The 26,659-nt window shown below is 36.1% G+C and overlaps 2 protein-coding genes across 3 annotated transcripts in view; one reads left to right on the top strand and one right to left on the bottom strand.

Annotated features, from left to right (window-relative positions):
• Positions 1–13,074, top strand: part of Traf4 (TNF receptor associated factor 4) — a 39,651-nt gene extending 26,577 nt beyond the window's left edge. For both annotated transcript variants that reach the window (XM_089244147.1, XM_089244146.1), the window contains exons 3-6: positions 3,870–4,031; positions 5,510–5,671; positions 11,066–11,221; positions 11,544–13,074. In XM_089244147.1, the coding sequence (XP_089100273.1) occupies positions 3,870–4,031; positions 5,510–5,671; positions 11,066–11,221; positions 11,544–12,155 (1,092 nt within the window). In that variant the 3' untranslated portion in view covers positions 12,156–13,074. The remainder of the gene's footprint in view (positions 1–3,869; positions 4,032–5,509; positions 5,672–11,065; positions 11,222–11,543) is intronic.
• Positions 13,056–26,587, bottom strand: mRpS23 (mitochondrial ribosomal protein S23). The gene is made up of 6 exons (XM_089244148.1): positions 26,537–26,587; positions 20,731–20,905; positions 17,594–17,755; positions 16,041–16,115; positions 14,037–14,157; positions 13,056–13,276 (listed from the first exon to the last, which is right to left on the bottom strand). Exons 2-6 carry the CDS (start codon positions 20,772–20,774, stop codon positions 13,217–13,219), a joined length of 462 nt encoding a protein of 153 aa, XP_089100274.1. The 5' UTR covers positions 20,775–20,905; positions 26,537–26,587; the 3' UTR covers positions 13,056–13,216.
• Between the last annotated feature and the right edge of the window lie 72 nt (positions 26,588–26,659).

Genomic DNA, 26,659 nt, shown 5'->3' with positions numbered 1-26,659 from the left:
ATTTTGCAAATACATATATGACATCTATATTTGCTATGGGCATCTTTTTCTTAACCAGGTCGTTGGGCATTTTGGCTATTGTGGCCTTGTATTTTTATTTAAGCAAGAGTAAGGGGTGGTACTACTACTACTACTATTGCCACTTGATCGTACCTGCATCTCGCACACATTTTCTGCTGAATTTCTTAAGTAAGGGATACAACAGTAGGCTAACTCTAGCTCAGTGCTTTTCAACCTGGAGTAATATGGCTTTCCTTGCAGTCCAGTGATACTCTGGGGTAAAGGGGGGCACGTGTGAAAATCAAATGGAAGTGGAGCCATGACAGGTGGCTGGGGGGGGGCACAAAGAAAGAGCCGTGGTGGGGAAATTGGGACTCTGCTTTCAGAATTCAGAAGAATTATCCGTAAAACCAGGGCTATCCTAACGCATGGGCTCAGCCAGGCATGACTCTGAAGAGGGGGGGGGGGAATTAGATCTGGTGCCATGCTTTCTGCGAGTATATTAATATGTAAGCTGTTACTTCTCTCCAGCTTACTACGGGGCTCCGAGAACATAATTTTGTCCGGGGTCCACAATGTTGAAACGGCCCTGCATGGAACCCCCATGTACTACTCCGGTCCGGGAATCAACACTACTTAAAAAAAATCCATTCAATGAGTAGAAAAGATCTCGCTCCTTAATGGGGGGGGGGGAGGGTACGGCCCTGAATAAGACAGGGGTGGCTACGAGAATAAAATATGGTCGAATTGAAGGGGGCACAAGGAATTTCTTCCAAAGAATTTTGAGTGACTAACCTTCAAGAAGCATTTTAAATTAATATAAATTAATTATGATAGCATGTAAAAGTATGTAATTTGGATATTTTAATTTTTTTTTACAAAGATATTAAGAAATATTTTTAATTTTTGATCGTCTAAGAAAAGGGCACGTTCCCCCTCCCCCAGCCCTTACCTGCGTACGCCGCTGGCCATGGGCAAAAAAGGTTAAGAAACACCGGCATACACTAATAAGATTTGATCCGGCACAAATATGTGTTGTGAAGAAAGCGTGAAATTGTCAAATCTAAATATTTTAAGTTATATTCTGTCCTTTTGTTTTCAGAAGAGCGTAAAATATAAGAAAAGGTCTCTATTTGCTTTCATCAGAATCAGTTTCACATTAAGGTAAATTCTCCCACATTCGGAACAGTAGAAGCAATTTTTTGGACTCGAATATTTAAAGACATGTTTACATAAAAGCATTGTATTACGCAGTACATGCATTCACCTCACAAACCTTCCAATGGAGAATTTATTACTAGTGTATACCGTGGAGAGTGTTGTGTGTGTGTGTATGAGTGATCCGAACATTATTTATGGTATCAGATTTGATTGCTTTGTGCTAAAGTGCTGCCAACTGTTATACATATTGGAGGTGAAAGAGACAAATGCCAGAGTTCTCTGATTTTCTAAGTGCTATAGTGTAAAAGGTCTACCTTATCTCTGCACCTATAAGAGCACATTTTTTCTTTTGAAACCGTACGTAGACACCGCTCTATCGACAATCCTTAATTTTATCCATTGCTTCAACTAACCTTCAAGAACCCCCCCCCCCTCCCATAATGGGGGCTGGGACATAAAAAAGCATTAGGCCCTTCTACTCAAAGGCGTAGCGAGGGGGGGAGGGACTTGGGGGTCTGGCCCCCCCCCCGAAATGTGAGAAAATGACCGAAAAAAGGGAAAAAGATGGCCAAATCCATTGTTCTGTCACTTTGGTCCCCCCCCCCCCGAAATGAAGTGGCCCCCCCCCCGAACGAAATTTCTGGCTACGCCCCTGCTTCTACTTAACCGTGCATGCATCTCGTAAATATTCTTTAGTTGCATGCAGAAACATGTTTTGTGTATATGCGTGGCCCTAACGTATTTATGTGGGGATGTTATAAAGATGAAAATTAACGGTCGCCCCTAGCCACATGGTGACCAGACATTTGAGAGTGGAAAATGTGATTTTTACGCGAGCCGCCACCTCTTCATTGGCAGGGATTGTAGTTATCACTAATAGTTACAAAAGATGTGCAGATAGCAGTACTGCAAATAACAAGTATTATGCAGAAACAAATTTCACGTTAGGTTCACAACACGTACACGCATACTCCAACATGCACTAATTCGTTAGAAGTTCCGCAGTGGAATGTGAACGATATGCATGTGTTGTTAAGTAGTAATTGTAGTTTCTTTAACTCTTCACGTACATTCTTTTGAAAATTCGGCAACAAATTTGGATGATCTGTATTTGAAGTATCAGCGATAAATCTGAAAAAAAAACTTGTCCTTGCTCGCATGTTAGAAATAGAAGGAGAGAAAAAGATCAGTGAAGTAGGTTTCTGTTTCACCCGCATCGCTATATGTGTGTTCTTTTTCTCTCTTATATTTCTGTGAAAGAAAAATCGCTAAACGCAATCACAACAAATTGCCAAAAAGAAAGAGAAAAAAACTTCCATTCATAAGGTTACATTGAAGCTTCGTAATGATGTGGAAAGAGGCGGAAAGAGGTGAAAAAAACAACAGAAAGAGCTATAGAATGAATTTCTTCCATTTACGTTGAAACAAGTTATCTCGTTGACCGTTAAGGATTAAATGAGTTTTTCTAGTACAGTATGGTTTTTTTTTGTGGGTGAAAGAAAAATGCTGCCGGGAAAACGGGTTTTGACCAGCGGACGAAGAGATACTTCGCACACAGGTTACCCCATCCGAAAAAGCTACCACCATAACCAATAATAGAAAAGAAGCCAACGGTGAAATTATTGGCTTTTTTTGGTTCACGTTCGGATTTAGCAAGTCTAGTCGTCACTGGGAAGTAGGGAATTTTCTTAATTTTCACCTCTATGCTGTCATCTCTCTTCCATATGAAATCATTAGAAAGTGACTGAAGTGAAATCTCCCATATCCTAAATAATTGTGCTGAACCATTGATTCCCTACGAGGGCGTTAACGCCCCCCTGGGGGCAATGGAATGTTCCGGGGGGGAGGGGTGGTAGAAGTTACGGGTTTAACATAGGATCCTATGGGTTAGATTGCGTTGGGGGCGATGGGAGAAAAAATTTTCTGAAGAAGGTGATGGGACAAAAAAGGTTGGGAAACTATGTGCTAAACCATTCAAATGAGAAAAATATGCGCACCCAGCCAAGCTCAGGTGCTACTACATACAGTTGTAGATGCAAAAATAAGAGGTGTTAAAAAATAACGAGTATTCGATTGTGTATATTCACTCTTTATTATTATGTGCAAAAGGCGCACAAGTTGATGACCATCATAAATTGATGATTATGATGAAAAATAGATTTTTTTCCATCGTATTTCCTTTATTTGATTTGAAGATTTATTTAAGATTATCTCTCGTATAAAAAGATTTTTTTCCTCCACTCCCTTCAGTAGAACGCCCAATCGGCCAATCGGTTTCGGCTGTCCAGATATTCTACTGTTTTAGCTGAGTGCGTGTCTGTCTTGAAACGAAATGTTTGGGGGCAGTATAAAGTGATTACTCATAGAATGCAATTTGTACGAGGAGACTGAAATTTCTCATCAGCATACAATGGCCAGCGACGCGTGACGAAGTAATTGACGCCGAGGAACCTTCGTGAAGAGAAGCTCCACGAAACGCTTTAAAAAATACCTCGAATGTCTTTTTGAAAGGTCCAGCCAAGAAAACCGATCTCGGATGTTATCTTTGCGAATATTTAATGAGAAGTGTGTTGTCGAAGCACCATTCTGTTCCGTCGCTCTCGCTGGTGAAGTTATCTCTCGCTTTGAATTAGACGCGTTGTGAATAGTACTTTTTTTTTATCCCATTTAGAAAAAAAATTAAATTAATTTTCACGATTATTTTCTAGGGGCACTTGAATGTCTGCAAATACGACGCCGTGCCTTGCGGCAACTCTTGCGGGTCCATGATTCCAAGAGTTCTGATGGAGGATCACCTACTGTACACTTGTTCCAAGAGAAGGACTAGGTGCGAGTTCTGCAATCGCGAATTCACCGGAGAAGTCCTTGAGGTCAGCTTTTATTTCTTGCTGTTAGTGAATATAATAATTTAAAATTGAACTTTAGTTGAAGAATACTTTGTTAACTGATTCTTGAGAAGCCTACGGTATTTTATCCGTGAATATCAGAGGTAGGTCCGGGCTTGTTGTATATATATATATTTATGTATAAACTTATACATTTTTTTGATACAAAGTTTCTCAGTGGCGAATTTTGGACTACCTACATCAAAGCTGGACAAATTCCAGGCACCAGGTCGCCACGGCAACTAGAAAATCGGTATTGGTACTTAAAACCTTTTAAACGTGGTTGCCTGCTAAATTGGAGTAGATTTCTAAATTGGAGTCTAAGGGCAATACAAAATTTTCTGATTTCATTGACCTGCTAATATGGGAAAAGTAAAAGAAAACATTATTTAGGACCATTTTTCTTGAGCAAACTACCATGCTTGGCTCCAAAGAAATCTGGCTGGTGAATAAATATTTTTTTGATTTGTCAAGCCCTGATTTTTACGTCACATTTCATATTAAAAAAATTTTTTTTACGTCAGATTTTTAGTAAAATTCATGAGTAGCCTATTCGAAACACGATTGCAAAAAATTCCATAAATGAAGTTTTTTTTTGCACAGTAGATTTATATAGTAATGAAGCAGGTTATGAACTAAAATTTAAAGGATTGTATGGTATGCTCATAAGTTATTTCAAAATCTGTTGATGTACGTGTGAATTTTTTGAAATTTTATTATTCAAATCGCGTATAAAACACTGTAATTAGAAAAGCATATGTGATAGACCTCAGATTTTGGTACAAAACTATGTGTGGCAGAATACCATATTAAAATTCTATAATGATAGAATAAACATATTTTTAGAAATAATGCTTCACACTAAAGTAAAATGTCAAAAATAGCTTTCTTCGTAAAAAACTTCGTTTAAAGTTTACATTCAAGGATTACTTGTGTGTAAAAGCGCAATACTAAAGTGGACCTAACTTCGGTTCTAAGTATCACATAAACCAGTGATTCTCAACTCGGGCATTAACGCCCCCCCCCCCCCGGGAGGCAATGGAATGGGGGAGGTTGAAGCTACGGAATTTGCTCGAGATTTGGTGACGTAATACTTGAATGGCCCCTAACAATAAAAATGTTGCGATATACAAAAAAATGAGCAGTCACATCTCAGTATTAAAAAAAATAAGGGAAATCAAATAGTTTTGAAAAGGTTTTTCTCGTGTCACAAAATTTGCCGCGTAGTTTTTCTGGTAGAAATAGATTTTCCACAAACCCCAGTTTATTTCCGTCAAAATTTTCAGTAACTTTTTTTTCCTTTAGAATTTTTTATTACGTTTTTGGTGAGAAAACTATCGCTGTACAAACAATCGTGAATAATTATTAATGATTTAAGAGCTATTCAACATACGTAGTTAGTTTTTGCGAGGGCATTTTTTTTTCAAACTTATATAAATATCTTTTTTTTCTTCCTTTCATAGAACCACGTCGGAAGCTGCCCATTCGAGCCGGTGTATTGTGAAAACAAATGCGGAACGAAAATACAAAGAAGATTTACGAATAGTCACAGGGCGAACGAGTGCACCAAGAGACTGGTTCCATGCAGATATTGCCAAAAGGACTTCGTTTTCGACACCTTACAGGTAAGAAAATCCAGCGAAAAATTCCATTTTCCTTTAAAGAAAAAAAAAACATTCTCGCCATTTATCTGAAATTCCTTAATCTTACACAAGGTTTCAATTAATAACATTTTTAGTGCAGATAATGTCAGTAGATAGTAAGAATTGATCGATCAAATGTATATCATTTTTGATTTTCTTTATATTTTCTTCAAAAATATGTATATATTTTGAGGTTGCTGGAGTTTCCTAACGTTATATGATTCACAATTTTCACTAGCGTAAAAAATAGCGAAAAATTATGAGAATATATGTCAAGATTTGAATATAAAAATATTTACATAAAATCAAATGAATCATATTTTATCGTTTGTATTTACTGCGAATATTTTAGCATCGCTCAACATTCATACTCTTATGAAGACAGAAAAAATGCGTAGTTTCTGAGCTCACTTGATTGTTTCTATGTATTTTGCAAAAATGTTTGACGTCCCTCGTGGTCTTTCATCAATTTTTTAGTCTCATTTTCTTTTTTTAAATATCCTTCACTATTAATTAAGTTATTCTAATTTTAACCCAGGGAAAGAAATTCCGAGATTCTTCCCTAAGTAGATACGCCAGTAATAAAATGCGGTCAGTAAACTGTTAACTTTAAAGATACACAGCAACAGGGTCGTAGTGTTCCTCCTCGGGGCTACGGGGCAGACTCCCCCCACCCTTCCTTAAAAGGTTATTAAGTCAAATGAGGGAAATTTTTTTGTGGAGCCCCATTCGGCACGGGGGCCCCGGGACAGTGCTCCGGTCAGCACAGCCTGGTTACGGGCCCGCATAGCAACATTCACAGATATACATAAATCAGGCACATGATTTATATGACATTATTGACAGAGGATCAACAGATATAGCACCACTAAAATAATCTTTACAGCACGAGGACTAATCATTCAAGAAACACGAGATTGTTCTTTTTATGTATGCCTGGCAGTAACCAATTTCAGTCTTATCTGGGGCCTGTGGTAAATTTTGGTGGTAGTGGCAAATACTCGGGCGAGATGTTGTTTAAAAATTGAAGAACGGGCAAAAAAGCGTTTCCAACAATTTTTTCGAAACAGTGAAAGTTCGTACGGATGTCTTGCAAAAGTCCGTTACAACATATTCCTAAGTGAATAAAATATAATGAATTATAAGCAACGTTGTAACTTTTTTTTATCATGCGCGGACTTGTGTTTCTTATACGTATATAGTAAGACTGTGTGGCATACATGCTCAACCCCTGGTCCACGGGCCAAATGTGGCCCTAAGAGTCATCTGATGTGGCCTGCGAACTAAAATTTAATTTTGTAAAAATGATCTAAGCAGCACATTCCCAGATCACTCAAGTGACCTGCGGCACAGTTCCAGATCACTCAAGTGACCTGCGGCACAGTTCCAGATCACTCAAGTGACCTGCGGCACAGTTCCAGATCACTCAAGCGACCTGGGGTGTAGTTTCACATCACTTAGCGGTCTGCAGCACATTCCGAAATCATTTGAGTAACACGCGACATAGCCCTAGATCACTTAAGTGACCCGAGGAGCATTTACAGATCTCTTAAGTGACCTGGGACACTTTTTCAAACCACTGAAATGGCCCACAGTAAAGGTTGTAAAGGTTTAGCACCCTTGCTATATATGCCATATACACCAATGGTCGATTTAGTGATTTCATGTGCACGGAAGCATTTTCGCCATGCCAGGCGTAACGAATACTGGGCTAGGGTCTAGAATGACCTCAGGAAAATCATTAGCGCACTTGCTTAAAATGTTGGGTAAAAAGGAAAAAAAAAGTTACGTTGAATGTTAAGGATTTAGGTTTCACGCTAGTTTTGTTAAGGATGTTGTAAGCCGCTTCACTTCGTTAAGAATCATAATTTGTCATCCTATAAGCTTCAATTTTAAAATCGACAATTCATTATAAGAACTGACGATACGTGAAAATTACGCTCGAATTCACTGCGATTATTTTTACCTAAAGTTTAGCTCTTCACTAAAGTAAATATCCTACACCTCGATATTATCTTTCTTTTTTGTTGTTCAATCCAAAAGTGCTAGTTAACTTCAGTGAAACGTTTCAGTTCGGAAACTTTAGAGAACATTTCGGCGTAATTACCTTGGCATATCTTTCATGCTGAACTGTGTACACACATATTGACTACACATATTTATAAGCAAGTTCAGTTTTATGGTTTGGATGGTGCTACCGGGTTGGTCACTGAGTTCCTGTTTCATGAAAGAAATGGTTCCTGGGTATGAAAGAATTATACCAGAATTATACACTGAAGAGCCAAAAAACTGGTACAGGCATGCGTATGCAAATAAAGAGATATGGAACCAATCAGAGTACGGCGCTGAGGTCGGCAACGCCTATATAACACAACAAGTGTTTGGCATAGTTGTTAGATCGGTTACTGCTGCTACAATGGCAGGTTATCGAGATTTAAGTAAGTTTGAACGTGGTGTTATAGTCGGAGCACGAGAGATGGGACATAGCATCTCCGAGGTAGCGATGAAATTTGGATTTTCACGTACGACCATTTCACGAATGTACCGTGAATATCGGGAATCCGGTAAAAAATTAAATCTACGACATCGCTGCGGCCGGAAAAAGATCATGCAAGAACGGGACCAACGACGACTGACGAGAATCATTAAACGTGGCAGACGTGCAACCCTTCCGCAAATTGCTGCAGATTTCAATGCTGGGCCATCAACAAGTGTCAGCGTGCGAACCATTCAACGAAACATCATCGATATGGACTTTCGGAGCCGAAGGCCCACTCGTGTACCCTTGATGACTGCACGACACAAAGCTTTACGCCTCGCCTGGGCCCGACAACACCGACATTGGACTGTTGAGGACTGGAAACACGTTGCCTGGTCTGACGAGTCTCGGTTCCAATTGCTTCGAGCTGATGGACGTGTACGGGTATGGAGACAACCTCATGAATCCATGGACCCTACATGTCAACAGGGGACTGTTCAAGCTGGTGGAGGCTCTGTGATGGTATGGGGAGTGTGCAATTGGCGTGATATGGGAACCCTGATACGTCTAGATACGACTCTGGCAGGTGACATGTACGTAAGCATCCTGTCTGATCACCTGCACCCATTCATGTCCATTGTGCATTCCGACGGACTTGGACAATTTCAGCAGGACAATGCGACACCCCACACGTCCAGAATTGCTACAAAGTGGCTCCAGGGAACACTCTTCTGACTTTAGACACTTCCGCTGGCCACCTAAATCCCCAGACATGAACATTATTGAACATATCTGGGATGCCTTGCAACGTGCTGTTCAGAAGAGATCTCCACCCCTCTCTTACTCCTACGGATTTATGGACAGCCCTTCAGGGTTCATTGTGTCAATTACCTCCACCACTACTTCAGACATTAGTCGAGTCCATGCCACGTCGTATTGCGGCACTTTTGCGGGCTCGCGGCGGCCCTACACGATATTAGGCAGGTGAAACAGTTTTTTTGGCTCTTCAGTGTATGTGAGTTTGAACAAGCAGATGAAACCAGCTTAAAAAAAAATTAGGGAAAAATTATTTCTCAAACGCCAAAAAACAAAGTCGTATTTCCTACTCACGTAAATTACGAGTAGGGTTACCAAACGCCCTTCTTTTTGATATCATTTCAAGCGCTTTCCTACGTTTTTAAAAAATAGCCCCTTTGTCCCCCCCCCCCCCCTTCAGGTTTCCAGAATTATTTCTCCTTTTTTCCTAGGCAATTTTTTTTTCCACTTTGAAACATGTATTTCTTATTTTTTCCCCCGCACATTTTTACACGCACTTACCAATCGCCGTCGAAATTCTCAGAATATGAGAACTCATGAACACTCACCAGTTCGCGAGGGTTGATGCAGAGGGCATGATATTTTAATCATGACCCAGCTTGCGTCAAGCAAATATGAAAAAGTCAGTCCGAAAAAAAAAATCTCTGGAAGAAAAGAACCACAACATCCACTTTAAGAATACCATTGTTTGCTCATCAACAGCTAATGCCAACAGCTAAGTGGAAAGGGGGGATGTGTGTTATATACATTCTTCCATTCAGAAATAAAGAAAATATGATGCAAACACTCAATGCTGATTTCTATGGCGAAATCACCTGTGGCAAAAAAGCAACGCCCCCCCCCCCACTAAAAAAACCCTTCTGAGGGTAGCGAGAGAAATTCCCTTGCCCCAGGAAAAGTAATAAAACTGACAAGACTGAACTATTCATTTACATCGAGGGGAGACCGATCATTATGTCCCAGAGTTGCTCTCTGCATCTGGGGCTGATACTCGAGATACCAATTAATACCACTCAATTATTCAACCCTAGTCCTCAGGTCGGAGTAAAAGATTATTTATTTACAGCTTTAACAAATAATGTATATATGAGGATGTTTTTAAATTACATACTTATAAATCAGTACATATGTTTTATGCTACTACTCCTTGAGCGAGAGAGGAATGGAGAAAGCAATAGGTCAAGACTTACCCCAGGCTTTCGTCATCTTCCACTCCTTCCACTTTTACCCCAAAACCGGACAACCACCTCTCATCAAGACCCAGTTCGTTCTGTCCCTTTCAACCACCTTCTCTCATCCAATTTCCTCCTGTTTCCCTCTCATTGGTTCCGTCTCCTAAACGTCACACCCCCTCCCCTTTGGGTCCCAGACTAGAATCCCTTATTGGAATCTCGCTGCTGCCCCGATGTCTACATACCAATGATAAATCCATCTGCCACTCCTTCTCAGGGTACCACTGCCCAAAGGGCAGGGTCAATTCTGAGAATCTGCAAAGGCGTTGGAGGTAACACCTGTGCATATAGGTGCCTCACCTATTTCTATACACGATATCTGAATAAAAGTCCAACCCAGTTCCCAGACTGTCTGGCGTCGTAAATAAAATTATATTCTAAAATGCTTCATTAAAATTTAACTACAAATTAATGTAACAAGTTAGCGAGTAGCTTGTTACAATTATTTGTTCTTTTTCTTTTGGTTTTTTTAGTGGTTCTGTTCTGGTCATTCAGCTATAAACTTTCCTTATAGCTCAGTAGTTCTAGTTGAGAAAAATTATTGTGGGAGGTTTTTTCATAAGTGTACTGGTGCCATCTGTTGTGGAAATTGGAAAAATTAGCGTTTTCAAGGGTGTACGTGGAGGCGTTCTGTTTTTGAATCTGGTAACTCTACACGTGATCACATAATTTTTTTCATCAGGTGTTAATTCACCCACAGTAGTAGTGGTGTTAACACCACTCCAGAAACGCACAAAACATTACTACTCATGCAGTACAAAATTTTGCATGATACATTTATATATAAATGCCGATATTCATAATCTAAATAAACAATTTTATATATCTTTCTTTCTTTGATACCTCTAGATACATCTTGTAAAATGCCCAAGACTTCCTGTCCCTTGTCCGAATCGTTGTGAGGTGCTGAAGATTCCCAGAGAAGATTTGGAAAATCATTTAAACGAAGACTGTGCAGTTACTGTTCAACCCTGCTGCTTTAAAGAAATGGGCTGCAAGTTCAAGGTATGCATAATCACAAAGAAATGTTATATTACTGATTATGGATTTTGTGCAAAATCACAAAATTGCACGAATGACTAGAAAGGGTAACTGTTGAGAAAGCTTAAACAGTAAATAATAGTGTCAGAAAAATTTATTAATGCAAAGATTTTAAATTAACTTATTTGATTAAATCAGAAATTAATCTGATGTTAAAAATGCTTTTAAAAGTTGAACATTCTACTTAAGAATTATTGTGAAGTTGATGAAGAGTACTTGTATACTAGTACTCTATGCTATATCAATTTATTTTCGAAAAATTACAGTGCATTTTTGTTTTTTGCAGGGAAGCTACCAAGCAGTTGAACAGCATCAGGAGGATGCATCCAAAGCACATTTAAAACTGGTTTGTGGATTAGTCACGCGCCAGCAGCACCAGATCCTATCCCTGAAAGCCGCAATGAATGAGCTCAGCATAAACACATCTGGGACATTATTGTGGAAAATAACAGACTGTTCCCGTAAGATTCGAGACAGCAATGTGAACTACGAAATAAGGAGTGCACCATTCCTCACCAGCCAGCACGGATACAAGTTGATGGCAACTCTATTTCTGAACGGTAACGGTGTGGGTGAAGGCACGCACGTGTCCGTGTACATAAAAATACTACCAGGGGAATACGATGCAGTGTTGCCCTGGCCATTCAGTCACACTGTAACCTTCATCTTGTACGATCAAGCTTCAGGACCAACAGATATACCTTGCAATGTCATTGAGAGTTTCGTGCCGGACCCTTCATGGAAAAACTTCCAGAGACCCAGCAGGGACCCGGATGCCCTTGGCTTTGGGTTTCCTCGGTTTGTCTCCCACGAAGTCCTGAAGAAAAAGAACTACATAAAAGATGATACGATGTACCTTAAAGTCAAGGTCGACGCTAGTAAAATTGTTGCCGTCTAACATAAGATGTTAACTTAAGGTTTCTAAACTAGTATGATGCTCATAAGTACATTATCTTTATTTTGTGCATAAGAATTTAGCTTCTGTGTACTTCTGAAAACTCATTACAGAGATCACAAACTATATGAGCTACTATCAGCTTCAAATTTGATGTCTCCCACATGAACAGGCCAAAACAGAAAACAAGGAAAATTCACACACACATCTACAGGATTTATCAAATAACGTATTTTGGCAGGAAGGATTTTAAAAGTATAATTCATTTCCTAATAAATAGAGCCCTCTAAATACAAGATCTATATATAATGTTTGCTAACAGTTATTACTAAAAACTGACTGTACAGATGTTAACATTGATGGATGGACTATTCCAGCTTGCTCATTGGAAGGTTTCGAGAGCAAATAAAAAAATGTGGTCCAAAGAATATTTTTTTTTGTATGCTTGCTTTAATTATTTTGTAAATATCTATCAGATAATGGCGTCACTGTTCAAATATATTCACCAATGTCCATCCTGAAATTACTTTTTAAGCGAAATTTTGGATTGGATGTTACTTTTATTGATATACTAGAACAACCATATACAATACACAAGCTCAACAAATATGGTACTGGGGGGGACTGCATATAACATCATTTTGAAGTATATTTATACAAAGATCCAAAGAGAGTGAGTCTGAATGTTTTCAAAATGTGAAAAACAAAGAATTTTGTGCTATTAGTGAAATCTTAGAGATTACTACTTATTTTTTGTATATTTTACGAAGAGGTACTTGTGGCAAAATTACTTAGATGTAATCAAGAAAAAAATTTTTTTTTTGCAGTTGTATAAATTTGATTTTTTTCATGCATTTAAACTGAATTTCCACACACATGTGTAAAATACTCCTAGTCATGAATAAAATTCTTTAACAATTTTTTTATTTGTATGTTCTTTTATTTCTATCAGACAGAAAAATACAGCTGACTGAATAAAGAAGTTTCATTTTTTCCAGAAGGATTTTTGGAAAGCGTTCATTGAAGAATAGCAATCTATCATCAGTTCCAAACTTAATAAAATTTTATGAATCTGCTTGGCTTAGTTTTGATCCACCTTGATTACTAGAGGTTGGCTCTGCAGACTAGAAACAAAAAAATAAGTATAAATAATAAAAAGAGTGCAATTAAATTGCACTAGGAACAAAAAATAAAACAAACCTATTTTTGAAAAAACTCAATACTCTATTTCCCTGCATATAATCAGTAGATTATAAGTTAAAAACATGGAGTTTTTTTAGTTCTGGTTATATGCTGCTGCGTCATATATCTGCAGCTTTTTCTCTGAGACATTGGAATGAAAATTAATACTTTGAAAATGAATTCATAAAAAAAAGTAAAATTTCAAAGATTTATAGATGGCATGTGCATAAAGGAATTCAAAATTGATGTTTTGTCTTTGAAAACAGGGCCAGTAACCCCTTCCATTACTAAACATTTCATTATTGATGAATGAAATTTGCATGTGTGGATTATACACAGGAAATCACAGCACTCAATTATGAAGTTAGTTTTAACAGTAATCATCTAATTAGATATGGACTATAAGAAATTATCTTCTGATAATGGTTTGTATTCATAGCATTTTACCAGAGTTGTATAAAAACATACTTTTAAAAAACAAGGAGAGGGGATGTGATGCGGTCTGATACTTCTCACTTTAAACACACTAATAAAGAAAAGTCACACTCATTAAATAAAATATGCATAAAAATTTTTTGATTTTTACTTCATGAAAGATTTTATGAAATGTGTAAAAGTTCATAGCAAAAAGAAAAAAAGATATGAAATAAAAAGCAAAAAATATTTTTTATATTATGAAAAAGAACTATTAGGAATGCTTACTATTTTTGGTTGATCAAAAATGTAGCCATCTTCTGCCATTGAAGCTTTTGTTGCTTCGAAAACCTCATCCTCATTTGTAAAATTTCCAGTCTGTTCCAATTCCAAGTACTTTTCAACAAACCTTCAAGAAAAATTAGAACAAAATTTTCAGAAAAATTCTTATCTTTTGAATCCCAAATTTCTTTGGGGTTCAAATGATATGAACTCCAAACATGAGTATTGTGTTTTAAAACAGACTCCAAAATACTGAAATTTATGTTCCAAAAACACTACATAAAAGTTGGGGTGGGATTAGTTTTATCAGTTACAGTCCTCAAAATAAAGGAAATATCTCTCTTTAGTAGAACTGTCTTGAAGCAAAATATTTATAAATAAATCAGGTAAGTATATAATTACAGTAGAACATTGATTACTCGATATGCGGATAACTCAACTACCTTGGTAGATATAACCCAAAATTTATTTTTACCGTGGTCGAATGGGGGGAAACCTCTCTAACTAAACACAAGAGAGCTAAACTCCACTTAAGTCCACTACAATTTTTAATTTGTTATCACAACCAATATTTAGAAATATGTTAGGCACCAGCCAGCTAATACATTTTCATGAAATTGTTCACAATGTGACGTGTATTTCAACATTTTTTTCTTTGGCTGAGGATTATACTTCACTTCTAATGAGAGTGTCACTTCCCACTATTTGGCACTGGAAAACTTGACATTGAGACTATAAGAATAACAGTTAGGCGTGAATGATCTATCAATAAATCCGTGTGAATGATATCTGCAATTTTTGAACGAGTGCTGATTGAATTAGCTAGACTGAAATTTTGTAGTTACAAAATCAAAATTTTCTGTATTTTCAAAAATTGCACTCCTCACTCATAAGTAACAGATATTCTGACACGCTCTGCTTTTTTTCACACAAGATCAAGATTATTTAGAAACATTCATAGAAAACTCAAGATTTTTTTTTGGTTAATTTATAGAAAATGGGATGGAATTGCTTAACTATAAATATATATAAGTACATGCATAAATGATACTTAAAAATTGAGAGGGTGAAATTAAATGCAACCTCGCTAACTTGACATCCACTTAAGTTGACATGTTTATCGATACTTTTGGGGTGTCAAGTTAACAAGGTACCACTGCATTCGATCATGCAATTAATGGAAAAAATTGAGTTAGGAAATCTGGATGAAAAGCAAATTAGTTTGATGCAAAACTAAAAAAATATCAACTAAACAAATAAAAGCAAAAATAGTAACACTTCATGGTACACCTACGGGGACCCTACATCTTGTATTTATGTCAGGGCTATCTTAACAGCATCATGAACCCCTAGGCAAAGACATATTTTAAGCCCTTTCCCACCTGGCTGGCAGTCTCTGCCTATTAAATTGCATACTTATGAAAATTATGGTACCTAATCTCATTATCATGAGGATCCTATACATTTGACGTTCCTGGGCCATGCCAGGGTGGGCCCCATGCATTAAGGTCGTCCCAATTTTTATGGGACAGAACCATTATTTTCTCTGTTGTGTTTGAATACCTTCCCTCCCCCCCTCCCCATGGATCAGTGCCTGGATTGAGACTAACAATTTGAAGATTATTTCGAATGACTGCTTTTTTCATTCCGATATTTAGATATCTAACCCAGACCTTTGAAACTAAAGATGCTGAATTCACACTAATCACAGGGCTGAAAAATTGGTGATAGAAAATACTTCTTAATATCCTTGAGTGCAATACCAAACACCAAATTTTTACTTTATTTGAAATGCTTTTTCCTAATAATGAAAAGAAATATAAAAAAACTTACAGTAAGTGAAATAACTAATTTCAAATTATATCATTTATAGTGAGGTCTGAAAACTATTCAATCCATTATAAAAATTATAATATTATAATACATAATGGTTAATATTATAATATTATCCATTAAAATATTATAAATCATTTTCATTAGATATGTTTGTGTATGAAAGGAAAAAAATACCTCTGCATTATGGGTTTCGCTTTATCACTGAATAAATTATGAATGCCAGGTGAGCCATAAATTCTTTCAAATTTCCTGCAAATAAATAAAATGTCATTTTTGATGTGTAGCCTACCACTGAATATTTTTCCCTACTCCATTTTTTCCTCTTATGTGGATATAGGCATCATCATTTACACCAGCATTTCTCAACCTTTCTGAACACAAGAACCAGTAAAATATCTTAGAGAATTCGATGGACCTTCAACTTACAGAATGAGTAGAGTGACCATGCGTCTGGTATTTTACAGGACATTCCTGTGCCTTTGTCCATTCTGATTTCTTACAACTGTCCCGCTTTGTTTAACGAAGCTTGTTGAAATTCGTAATCTTTACTTAAAAGGGTAAATGAATATGACTTTCATAACATATAAATTATACTATGATAATTTTGGCTAAAAATATAATTACATATATTTCTTTTTTTATACTTTACATATTTTGTCACATTCAAAGTTTTCTCCATGACCTACATTTCAATTCACTGTGAGTCTCAGTAGTCCTTCACTTTCACATGGATTCATGATTTTCAGCGGTTTCAGCAAACAATTGGGGATTTTGTTGCCTTATGGCATCGTTTTTGGTGATAATTGCATTGTCTCATATTTTTCCATACTTCAGATCACAGTTTCCCATAATAGAAGTGGTCCTTAGTAATGTGATGAATGATCTTTTTTTATGAAATACATTTTAGTTTACTGCAATTTGCTGCAGTCCTTTATTTCCAGACTCTTCAGCAATTTTAGCAACTTTGTAATAAATTGAATTTTTTTGGTTACAATTTACTTCAGATTAGATATGGTGCTTTCTAGTACTTTCTTCGATTAGATATGGTTACACTAAGTATGAAGGTCCAATTTCTATTTGAACCCATAAGAATATTACTAATATCAATAAAAACATTTTTCATTAAGTTAGAATTAAAATAATAAAGTCTGCCTGCGGACTGCTTTTACCATCTGGTCCATGGACAATAGATTGAGAAATGCTGGTTTACACCATTACTTTTAGAATTTATTAGAAAATTTACTTTTATATACACTTTTCATGTATTCCCACTGTGTTCCAGTTTATTCAATAAAAAATATATACAAGTTTCACGTAAAACATACTTGTTCATGTTTCCCTAATTACCTGGGCTTGACAAATCCCAAGCGCCATGTCACCATAATGGACTAAAAAACTTATAGTGGCACCTAAATTTTTCTTTGCATGATTAATAAAGTCTGTGCAAAAGAAATGTGCTTGGCTCCTAAAATGTGTGGTTGGTGCCTAGATTTTTTTTACCTCGATATGCCAAGCCCTGCTAATTACAGTGCAACCTTGTTAACATGAAACTGAAGAGACCAAGGATATTATTATGCAATTAACCAGAACTTGTGTCCTTCAACAAAATGAAAAAAAAATTCAACTTTTGCATGAAATAGAGATTTCATGTTAACAAGGTTTGACTGTACCAATATCTTCTTTTACATCAACATGCGACAAGTATACAGAAGCATACTCATATATACCCTCTGATTACATCTTCGGGATAATATATCGGCATAATTTCCTTCTCCACAGCTGGCCTGCTAAATGTTGGTTCATGTTTGGGTGGAAATGCTTTGTAAACATCATACCACATTGGCCTGTCTTCATACTTGATAGCACCTGCTTTCAGAAGGCCACTGATCCTGACAATTACAAAAACATGAATTTAATGAAAAAAAAAAAAAAAATTTGAAGGAAACAAAAATTATTTCTAATTTTAGATAACAATAAAAAAATAAATTTGATGGAAACATAAATGGTAGGACCGACTTTTAACTAGCCCATATTTAGCATGATACAGCACATTTCCTCAGCACAGTGTTTCCCAACCTATGGCATGCAGACATCTTAGGGCCCATGAGCGCTCTGTGGGGGGAGGGAGGGGGGGGGTCCGTCGAATCATTTCCATTTACTGCCATCACATGAATGTCAATTTGTGCTGTGAAATTGTAATTTTTCAATTTTCTATGATATGCAAATTAGAAAAAAAAACATTTTGAAAAACTGATATTTTTGTAGTTAGTACAGTTTCTTCTATTATGGGAAAAACTTGCCAAAACCCTGCTTTTGTCGAATGCATATACTTCTCCTGATACAATGATATTATTCACTATGATAAATTTCTCTAATGTAATATTTTTTAAGAGATATAAGAAAACATTTATACTTGAAGATATTTGGAAAACAATTTTTTTACATCTCGTTCAATGAATCCCCATCGATATATTTTAAACACTCTCCAACTATTTTTGTTCTTTTGAAGGCCTGTAATAAAATTTATTTTGCACCACATGATCACCAACAGTGTTAATGGAATGTTAGTATTATGTTGCATCTTCAGGACACAAACATATGGCCGAGAAAGTATAGTTTAATTAAATAATAGATTAAATCACACGTTGCAATAGACAGATAAATGTATTAAGAAACAAACATAAATGTCTTTTGCTCTCTTTGACTCCAAAGAACTGTATTGAAGAAAGTATGTTATATAGGGCCGCGACTAGATGCTTGGTCACACAGGGCAAGCGTACATTTTGACGTCCCCTTGTAATGTTGAAGGAGAGGTTTCAAAATGAAATTTGTGCCCGGGTCACGAGACCCGCCTACTCCCCCTCTAGTTGCGGCCCTGATGTTATGGCATAACGCTTCAATGTGCCATGTAAGTAAATGGTTGTGACTTGACTGGATTGTTTGATTCCAAACGTGAGAAAGAATGTAGGAACGCGTTATCTTCAGATTACAGCAGTAAAAGCCCTCTTAACAGCCACTCCTCAGATGAAGTTACCCATTTTACAGCCAAATAAGTTTTCAGGCAAAAAGCCTATTTAAATACTGTATTTTGAACCCCTGTTTAACCCCTGGTCACTCTCAGATAACGTCACAGACACCATTTTCATCACTCTTTCTATTGGACTAATACCCTTATATGGACACAAATAATTTCAACTTCGGTTCAAATCATGCTTACTAGATGTCAGCACAAGTTCTAACATTTAATTTTTTTGGCTACTTTAAATGAAATGTTAATCTTAGGCAACACTGGTATCAGTTTAGAATTCTCCCATATATATGACAATATGATAATAGAAGATCATACCCACAGAAATATCCGACATTATTAAGAAATGAGCAATGTTAGGGTCATCTGAAGAAGAAGCAATGTGGAAGAAGTAGTGTGAGGAACAGGAAAGCACATTGTCAAAAACTATTTGGATGTTTTTTAAAGTATTGTGTGGATGGATTAAATACATTTTTCTTTAAACACAATGACGAAGAGCACTGGATTTAGTCTCAAAGCTTAAAATACATTTCGAAGGAGTTGGAATACTTAGTGAAATTCATCAAATATTGATTGATTTTTTTTTTCAATAGATGTAAATTCAGTGTGTACTTTGTATGATATATATATTTTTTGTAATTTTCGTCACAAATTATTGCAATAATTATGTACTGTCGTGATTGATATTCTGAGAACATAAGATGCATTTGCATTCATTTTCAAATAAAGAACCATTTCAGCCAGGGGCGTCGGAAGTGTTTCGAAACTGTGGGTGCTCGTCTTTAGTTTTATATCGGAAATTTTAATTTCTGTATCAATTCTGGGGGTGCTCGGATCCATGTCACAAATTACAGTGGGTGCTCAAGCACCCACTGCACCCCCGGCTCTGACGCCATTGATTTCAGCTATTGTAAGTTCAGTTCTTTTACAGTTTCACCACCAACTCCCTCTGATACGATCCCCCCCCCTCATTTTATGGACGAATTTATTTGTCCTGTGAGTGTCTGCAAAAACAGGGGGTTTTTACTGTAATATTCTATTCTTAAAATGAATATTTTAAGGTGGGAATTGCACTCATTGTGATAGCTACTTTCTGCGCAGAACACAAAAATGTGATGCTGCAAATTCCTTTACAGAGGCTATACATCTAATTGAATTTTATTAATCAGCCAATCCACAATGATTTTTTTTCAGTGAATAAATACTTGAAAGTGTAGGTATGTTAATGCTGCAGGTATTAACAATGCCAATTTAGAAAAGATGTCAACAACAATATAAATTTGGTGGCACGTGATGTTGAAAAGGACGCTTGAAAGATATTATATAGGAAGCCTACATAATATCTTTACAACAATATTTTTTCCCTTGGTTTGCAGAGTATCGTCATATTGAGGTTTCACCGTAATATTTGGTTAATCGTTGGTTTGAAATCAACCAATTTAAGTTATTAATAGAAGCTCATAAATTTTGTTTAACAATGAACAAGACTTTGTTAGGAATTGTGTTAGACGTGTGAATGTGAATATTGTGATTATACGGTGTGAAAAAAAAATATTGTAGAGAGACTGTGTTTATGTTTGCACATATGCATGCAGAAATAATTTCCAACATGAAGAGGCCCTGGCGAAAGCAGGAATTAGGAGGTCCTTGTGACAAGTATCAAAAACATTTGGTTAGCCAGTGAATATATATATGTTGTTTAAATTTTGGGCTCCAAAGTTATGGGGGGGGGGGGGTCCCACTGTCCATGCAGAAATAATGCCTGATATGTATGTAGGTTTTTAAATTATCACATGAGAAATGTTCACAGATATTTATCAATTTCTTTCTATTTACCTGGTGAATATCGAACCAGTTCTATGGAGCCTGCTACCAGCCATTTAGTACTACTTTGATGGATATTCGAAATTTCCAACCACGCCGTCAACATATACTGCAATATCTATGTAGATTCACGATTCATTGACTTGACTTGACTTGAAAAATTAGAGTCCTCTATACCTACTGGGGGCTTTAGGACAATTGATAAAACACAGGCATTTTATAACAGAGAACAATCCAAAGAACTTGAATAAATAAAAAATACAAAAACAATACAGACTTATGCAAAGAAAAAAAAGAACAACAACAACAATAGATATTATAAAAACAACATGAAAATAGAAAAATATGATACAAGATCTAATTGATCATGAATAGACAAAGACAAAAAACAAGAAAACAGTTTCAACAAAATTAAACAAAAATATATACGACTAGTATCAAAAAATAAAAAAGCAAAAATCATGTAACAATTTGAACAGGAAAAAGAAAAAAAATATACATACACATATATATTTCTTTTTACATACCCAAATAAATATATATATAAATTCTCAAAATTTCTGCAACAGATATTATAGCTCGCAAAAAATAAAATAAAACTAAAGAACAAACATCAACAAATGAAAAATAGGAAAGAATTCAAAATCTATTACAAGCTGACAGATATAATTCAAATTCATCAACTAATAGCTTCGGTGCAATTTTCAAGATAGAAATCCAGTTATAATCTTGAATATTTGAGATACCAATATTTTTAAATAATCGCTTTCTCTGAATGTCCCACTTACAGCATGCAAACATGAAATGATTATTTGTATCTTCAGAACTGCAAAAATCACAATTAGCTGAACGTTCCTGATTTATTCGGAAAAGATAACTTTTGGTTGGGGCTCTGTTGGCTAACAATCGGTAGAACAATGTCTCATATTTGCGTCTTGAAAAATGATGTGAAAACTTTTCAATTGATTTGAAGAAAACATCAGCCTGAGGGTAATTTAATTGGTCCCTAATGAATTGGTAAACATGAAGTTTCCATTTATTTTGGAGCAAATTCAGAACATCTTCCATATATGCATATTCTGGAGGTGGAGTGACAGGATTGTTAGCTGCTGAACGTGCGAGTCGATCAGCAATTTCATTGTATAAGATGTTTCTGTGTCCTGGTGACCAGACAACTGATATTGAATTGGCTTTATAAGACGCATGTGCCAATGCACAAAAAGAGGTTAAAATGACAGAATGAGATTTAAGATTAATTGTGGATAGTGCTAAGATGGCAGATTTACTATCCGACAGGATCACATAATCAGTTTTTTCAGAAATAAATTTAGATGCAGCCTTGGCAATCGCCAAACACTCCGCAGAAAATACAGATGAACAATTATGAACCAAAGCTTGAATACAACATGAATTTTTCACACAAAAAATGCCAATGGATGTATAGTTGTTGTTTTTCGAAGCGTCTGTAGCTATTATAGTGCAATTAGACCAATGGAGTTGTTCATACTGTTTGAACAAAGGTGGAATCAGATGTGAGTCAGATGTCATTTGAAATGGGAGAGAGTCTGTTATAAAGTTAATATTCGATATTGTCCATGGTGGGTCTGGAATGATGATAGGTTGAAGTGGAATCAATAAATGATTTTCTTGCAAAAACTGGATATGTGAGGGACTGCAAACTGGTAAAATAGTGTTTTGAGATACGTTGCTGATATTCGTGCAGACAAACTTGAAAATAGTACCATATTTTGATACCCTAGCCTTAATAATTTGTCTTGAGGAAACTTTCAGGATAAGAGAAGGGAAGGGAGGTTTGCCACAAATACTAAGTAAAATTGGAATTGGAGTAGATATGGGAAGGCCTGAAGCAATTCTTAGTACTTGATTATAGATAGCTGAACATCTTTTAAGATTTTTCTGAGAGCAACTGTTCCAAAGCATTGAGCTATAGTTGAAAAAGCTAGAGATGACATTATAGCAAATAGATAAAAGTTTATGGCCCGGAGCACCTTTAACTCTGCCAGCAATAATTCTTGTGATGTTCAATACATTAACACTTTTCTTCAAAAGATGATTAATATGAGAATTCCATATAAGCTTCCTGTCAAAGATAACACCTAAAATTTTCATATTTTCTACAAATTGCAGTTGAAATTCATTGATATGAAGATTAAGAATATTGAAACTATTTTTCATTGTAAACAGAGTGAAGTAGCACTTGTCGATTGAAAGAGTGAAACCCCAATGATCCATCCAATCTTTAACTACAGATAAAGAATTGTTAAGCTCAGTGTTGATATAATTGGGATCATCATTACTGCACCAAAGCAAGATGTCATCGGCATATATGAAAGGGTGAATTGAAAGAGGTAAATGAACAAGCAAATCATTTAAAAATATATTGAACAACCATGGTGAGAGGACACATCCTTGGGGAATGCCACGATTAAAGTTGATCCATGATGATTTATGTTTTCTCCAACTGATAAAATATTTTCTGTTAGACAAAAAATTTGTAATCCACCTCAAAAAATTATCATGAAAACCAATCATATGAAGCTTATAAAGGAGAGCAGAATGGATCACTGCATTATAAGCTCCTTTGATGTCCAAAGAGACCAACACTCCCACATTTTTTGACTTGAAAACATTGAGAATATTGCATTTAAGGTCTAAAAGTAAATTTTGCGTGCCAGTTCTTGGTTTGAAGCCATACATGTTGGAAGGGAATAAATTGTATTTAATAGTTATCCAATTCAAACGAGAAAGTATAATGCGCTCAAAGATTTTCATGATAATATTTGTTAAAGTGAGTGGTCGATAAGAGGATGGATGCCTTGGGTTTTTGTTTGGTTTCAGTAGAAACACAAGTTTGCCTTCTTTCCATCTTGATGGTATGGATCCAGACGACCAAATGGTATTAAATTCAGCCAACAGAAATTCCAATTGTTCTTGTGATATTAATTTGTAGGCCTTGGAATTAACTCCATCCGGACCAGGTGCAGTATTAGGTGTTTTCTGGATTGCTGATAACAATTCTTGAAAAGTAAAAGGTTTGTTGACATCGGGTGAGAAACTATTATGGGGACCACACAAAAAATCATAATTTTTTTGGATATATGGGTTAATGAGTGTTTCTTGCAAAAGATCTATTTGCTCATCTGGATCAGACACTAAAGAGTTATTATGGTAAAAAATGAGGTTATTGTCCTCATAAACTTTTGACTGAATGAATTTGAGTCTTCTCAATATTGTGAAGATTTTAGGATAAGATGCATGTGTAAACAGTTGATTAGTCATGAAGTCATTTTTACGTTGCTTAAGGGATCTCTTAAAAATGGCAGATCTTTTTTTGTATAGAATCCAACAGGTTTGGCATGGACAACTTCTGTACTTGCGGAATGCTCTTTTCTTAGATACCAGAAGTAAACGAATTGATGAATCAAAATATTCATTATATTGATAGTTCTTACGGATTACTGTGATTTGTGAATTTATACAGGTTGTCCTTATGAATTCAGAGTAGGTGCTGTTGTCATAGTTCATCAAATTATTGCTATATTTTTTCCAACAGGTTACAATACGCCTTTCAGGACCACGATGAGCTTGGATTTTAATAGACAAAGTGATAGGTATATGATCACTTCCATAAAGTGAATCTCCACAAGACCATGTGATATTTCCAAGAAGGTCAGTACTGCAAAAACTGAGATCAATGGTATTGGAAGAAACAGCTGAAAAATGTGTAGGAGAAAGTGGTTGTACGATACAAACAGGATTTAGAATGAACCAATTATACAAAGCACGACCTGCTGTATCTGTGCGAGATGAAGACCAAGCAAAATGCGAGCTGTTAAAATCACCAACAATGATGAATGGAGGAGAAATCTTTTGGAACAAGCTGGACATTATTGAGATGATACCTGATGTATCAGCAAAATACAAATTTAAAATGGTAATAGGATTATCTTGTAAGTAGATTTTTGTTATGAGAGCTTCAACACCTGAAGAATTATAATGGTAAGTTTCTTGAGAAGGAATATTGTTTCTGACAGCTGTCAACACTCCGCCCCTTTCACCATCATTACGATCACACCTATAAATCTGGAAGTTCGGTAAATAAAACTGATCATTCACATTTAAGAAGGATTCTTGAATACAAAGAATGTCGAAATCTTGGATGAATCTTAAAATATGATGTTTTTTATGTTTTATACTTCTGACGTTCCACTGCAAAAGTTTATGATGTGAAGACATTAAGACAGAAATTAGATGAGAAAGAGAAAAAAAAAAAAAAAAAAAAAATCAGTTATGTCTTAGTTTGGTACGTTCTGATATTGATTGAGTAAACTGATCCACAATAGATGAAACAGGCAAAGGATCCAATAGTTGTTGTTGAGAAGATGAGTCGGCTGGAGATCCAGGTTTCTTCCGACGAGGCAACTGTAAGTGATTCAAGCCACGTAATTCTGAGACTAAAGTTGCAACCATAGATTTCATGTTGTTAGCAAACTCATTTCTAAGGTCATCAATTATCTCAACAAACTCAGTCTTTGTGAGGAAGACTTGTTCATGATGGGTGATACTATTGTCCTTGATTATATCCAAGTCCTGGTGTAACTGATCAAACATGGATTTAATTTCTGATCTTGTGATCCATTCCGGATTCTTAGGAATGTCGAGCTGATTTATTTGCGAGATTTTTTTACCCAGAGAGTTGTTTCTGTCTTTAAATACTTTCCTGGCAACAGATAGCGGAACATGGTTTTGGCATTTGAATTCCAGAACTTTTTGTTCCAATTGATATGTTTCACAGTTATGGTCAGATGCCATATGTTGAGCATTGCAATTCGAGCAGATGAGATTCTCGGATGTACAATTATCTGAAGAATGGGATTCAGAACCACATTTGATACAAATGGGTGCTGTACGAGAACAATATTTTGTAGGATGGGTAAATTTATAGCATTTTAGGCACTGTCTGGGCCTATCTATGAATAATTTGATATTTCGTCTAATCAACCATACTATGATTTTTTCTGGCACATAATGACCCAAGATGGTAACGAGAACATTGGTTGTTGCTTTACCTTTAAAGGAGAATCTTCTTACCTCCAATACACTTAAGTCATTTCTTTCTTCTATTTCTGTTAATAAGTCTTTCAAGTCTTCTTGAGTTTCTATGTCCCTGAGTAAAAATCGGCTGGATAGTTCTTCAAGGAGTAACTGTGGTTTGACATCAAAGTCTAAGAAGGATTTTAAATTCAGAATATCCAAAGCTGTATTTACATTTGATGTTTCTACAACCGGATGGTTTTTCGATGTGAAGTGCACTGAAGTGATGTCCTTGGCCGAACGAACGTTTTCTTTCAAAAAATTACTGAAGATTTTCGGACTTAACTTTGGAAAAGCATCTCCATTTCCTTTCATTAGCAAAATGCTAAATTTTCCAATACCGGAATTTGAGGCCTGATTAAGAATGTCAAAATTTGTTTTGTTTGAAACCACGTGGGTAACAGGGTCTACTTCCATGTTGGGTGAATTAACTATTGCTGAACTATTTCCATTTGATAACATCTAACAGACAGCGAGGAGGGGAAAAAAAAAGTGAAGACTGACTTCAAGTCTCCACAAAACAACCGCTTACGCGGCACCCTAACAAAAAAAAATATATTTCTAATAGCTACTCACTAATAAGATTTGTAAAAAACACCAATTAACTAAAAATTAAGTTCAGGCACAACTGTGCTCAAAAAAAAAAAATAAAAAATACGATAAATACGAGACACAAGCGAAACAAAAATCCGACCGTTCTTACCGACGGATCCCTCACGATTCATTCATGACCGGTCACTAATATTTACAAATATTACATGGACGGCTCTAACCACATTTTATAAAAGAAAAGTATTTTCCTCTCAACAGATGGCAGTTAAAGTGC

The sequence above is a fragment of the Pholcus phalangioides genome, unplaced genomic scaffold (assembly GCF_987345545.1).
Source record: "Pholcus phalangioides strain wild (caught in Gottingen) unplaced genomic scaffold, Ppha-v1.0 ptg000015l_1, whole genome shotgun sequence".
NCBI lineage: Eukaryota > Metazoa > Arthropoda > Arachnida > Araneae > Pholcidae > Pholcus > Pholcus phalangioides.
The sequence above is the reverse complement of the archived record's forward strand: the minus strand, read 5'-3'. Positions and strand labels throughout refer to the sequence as shown.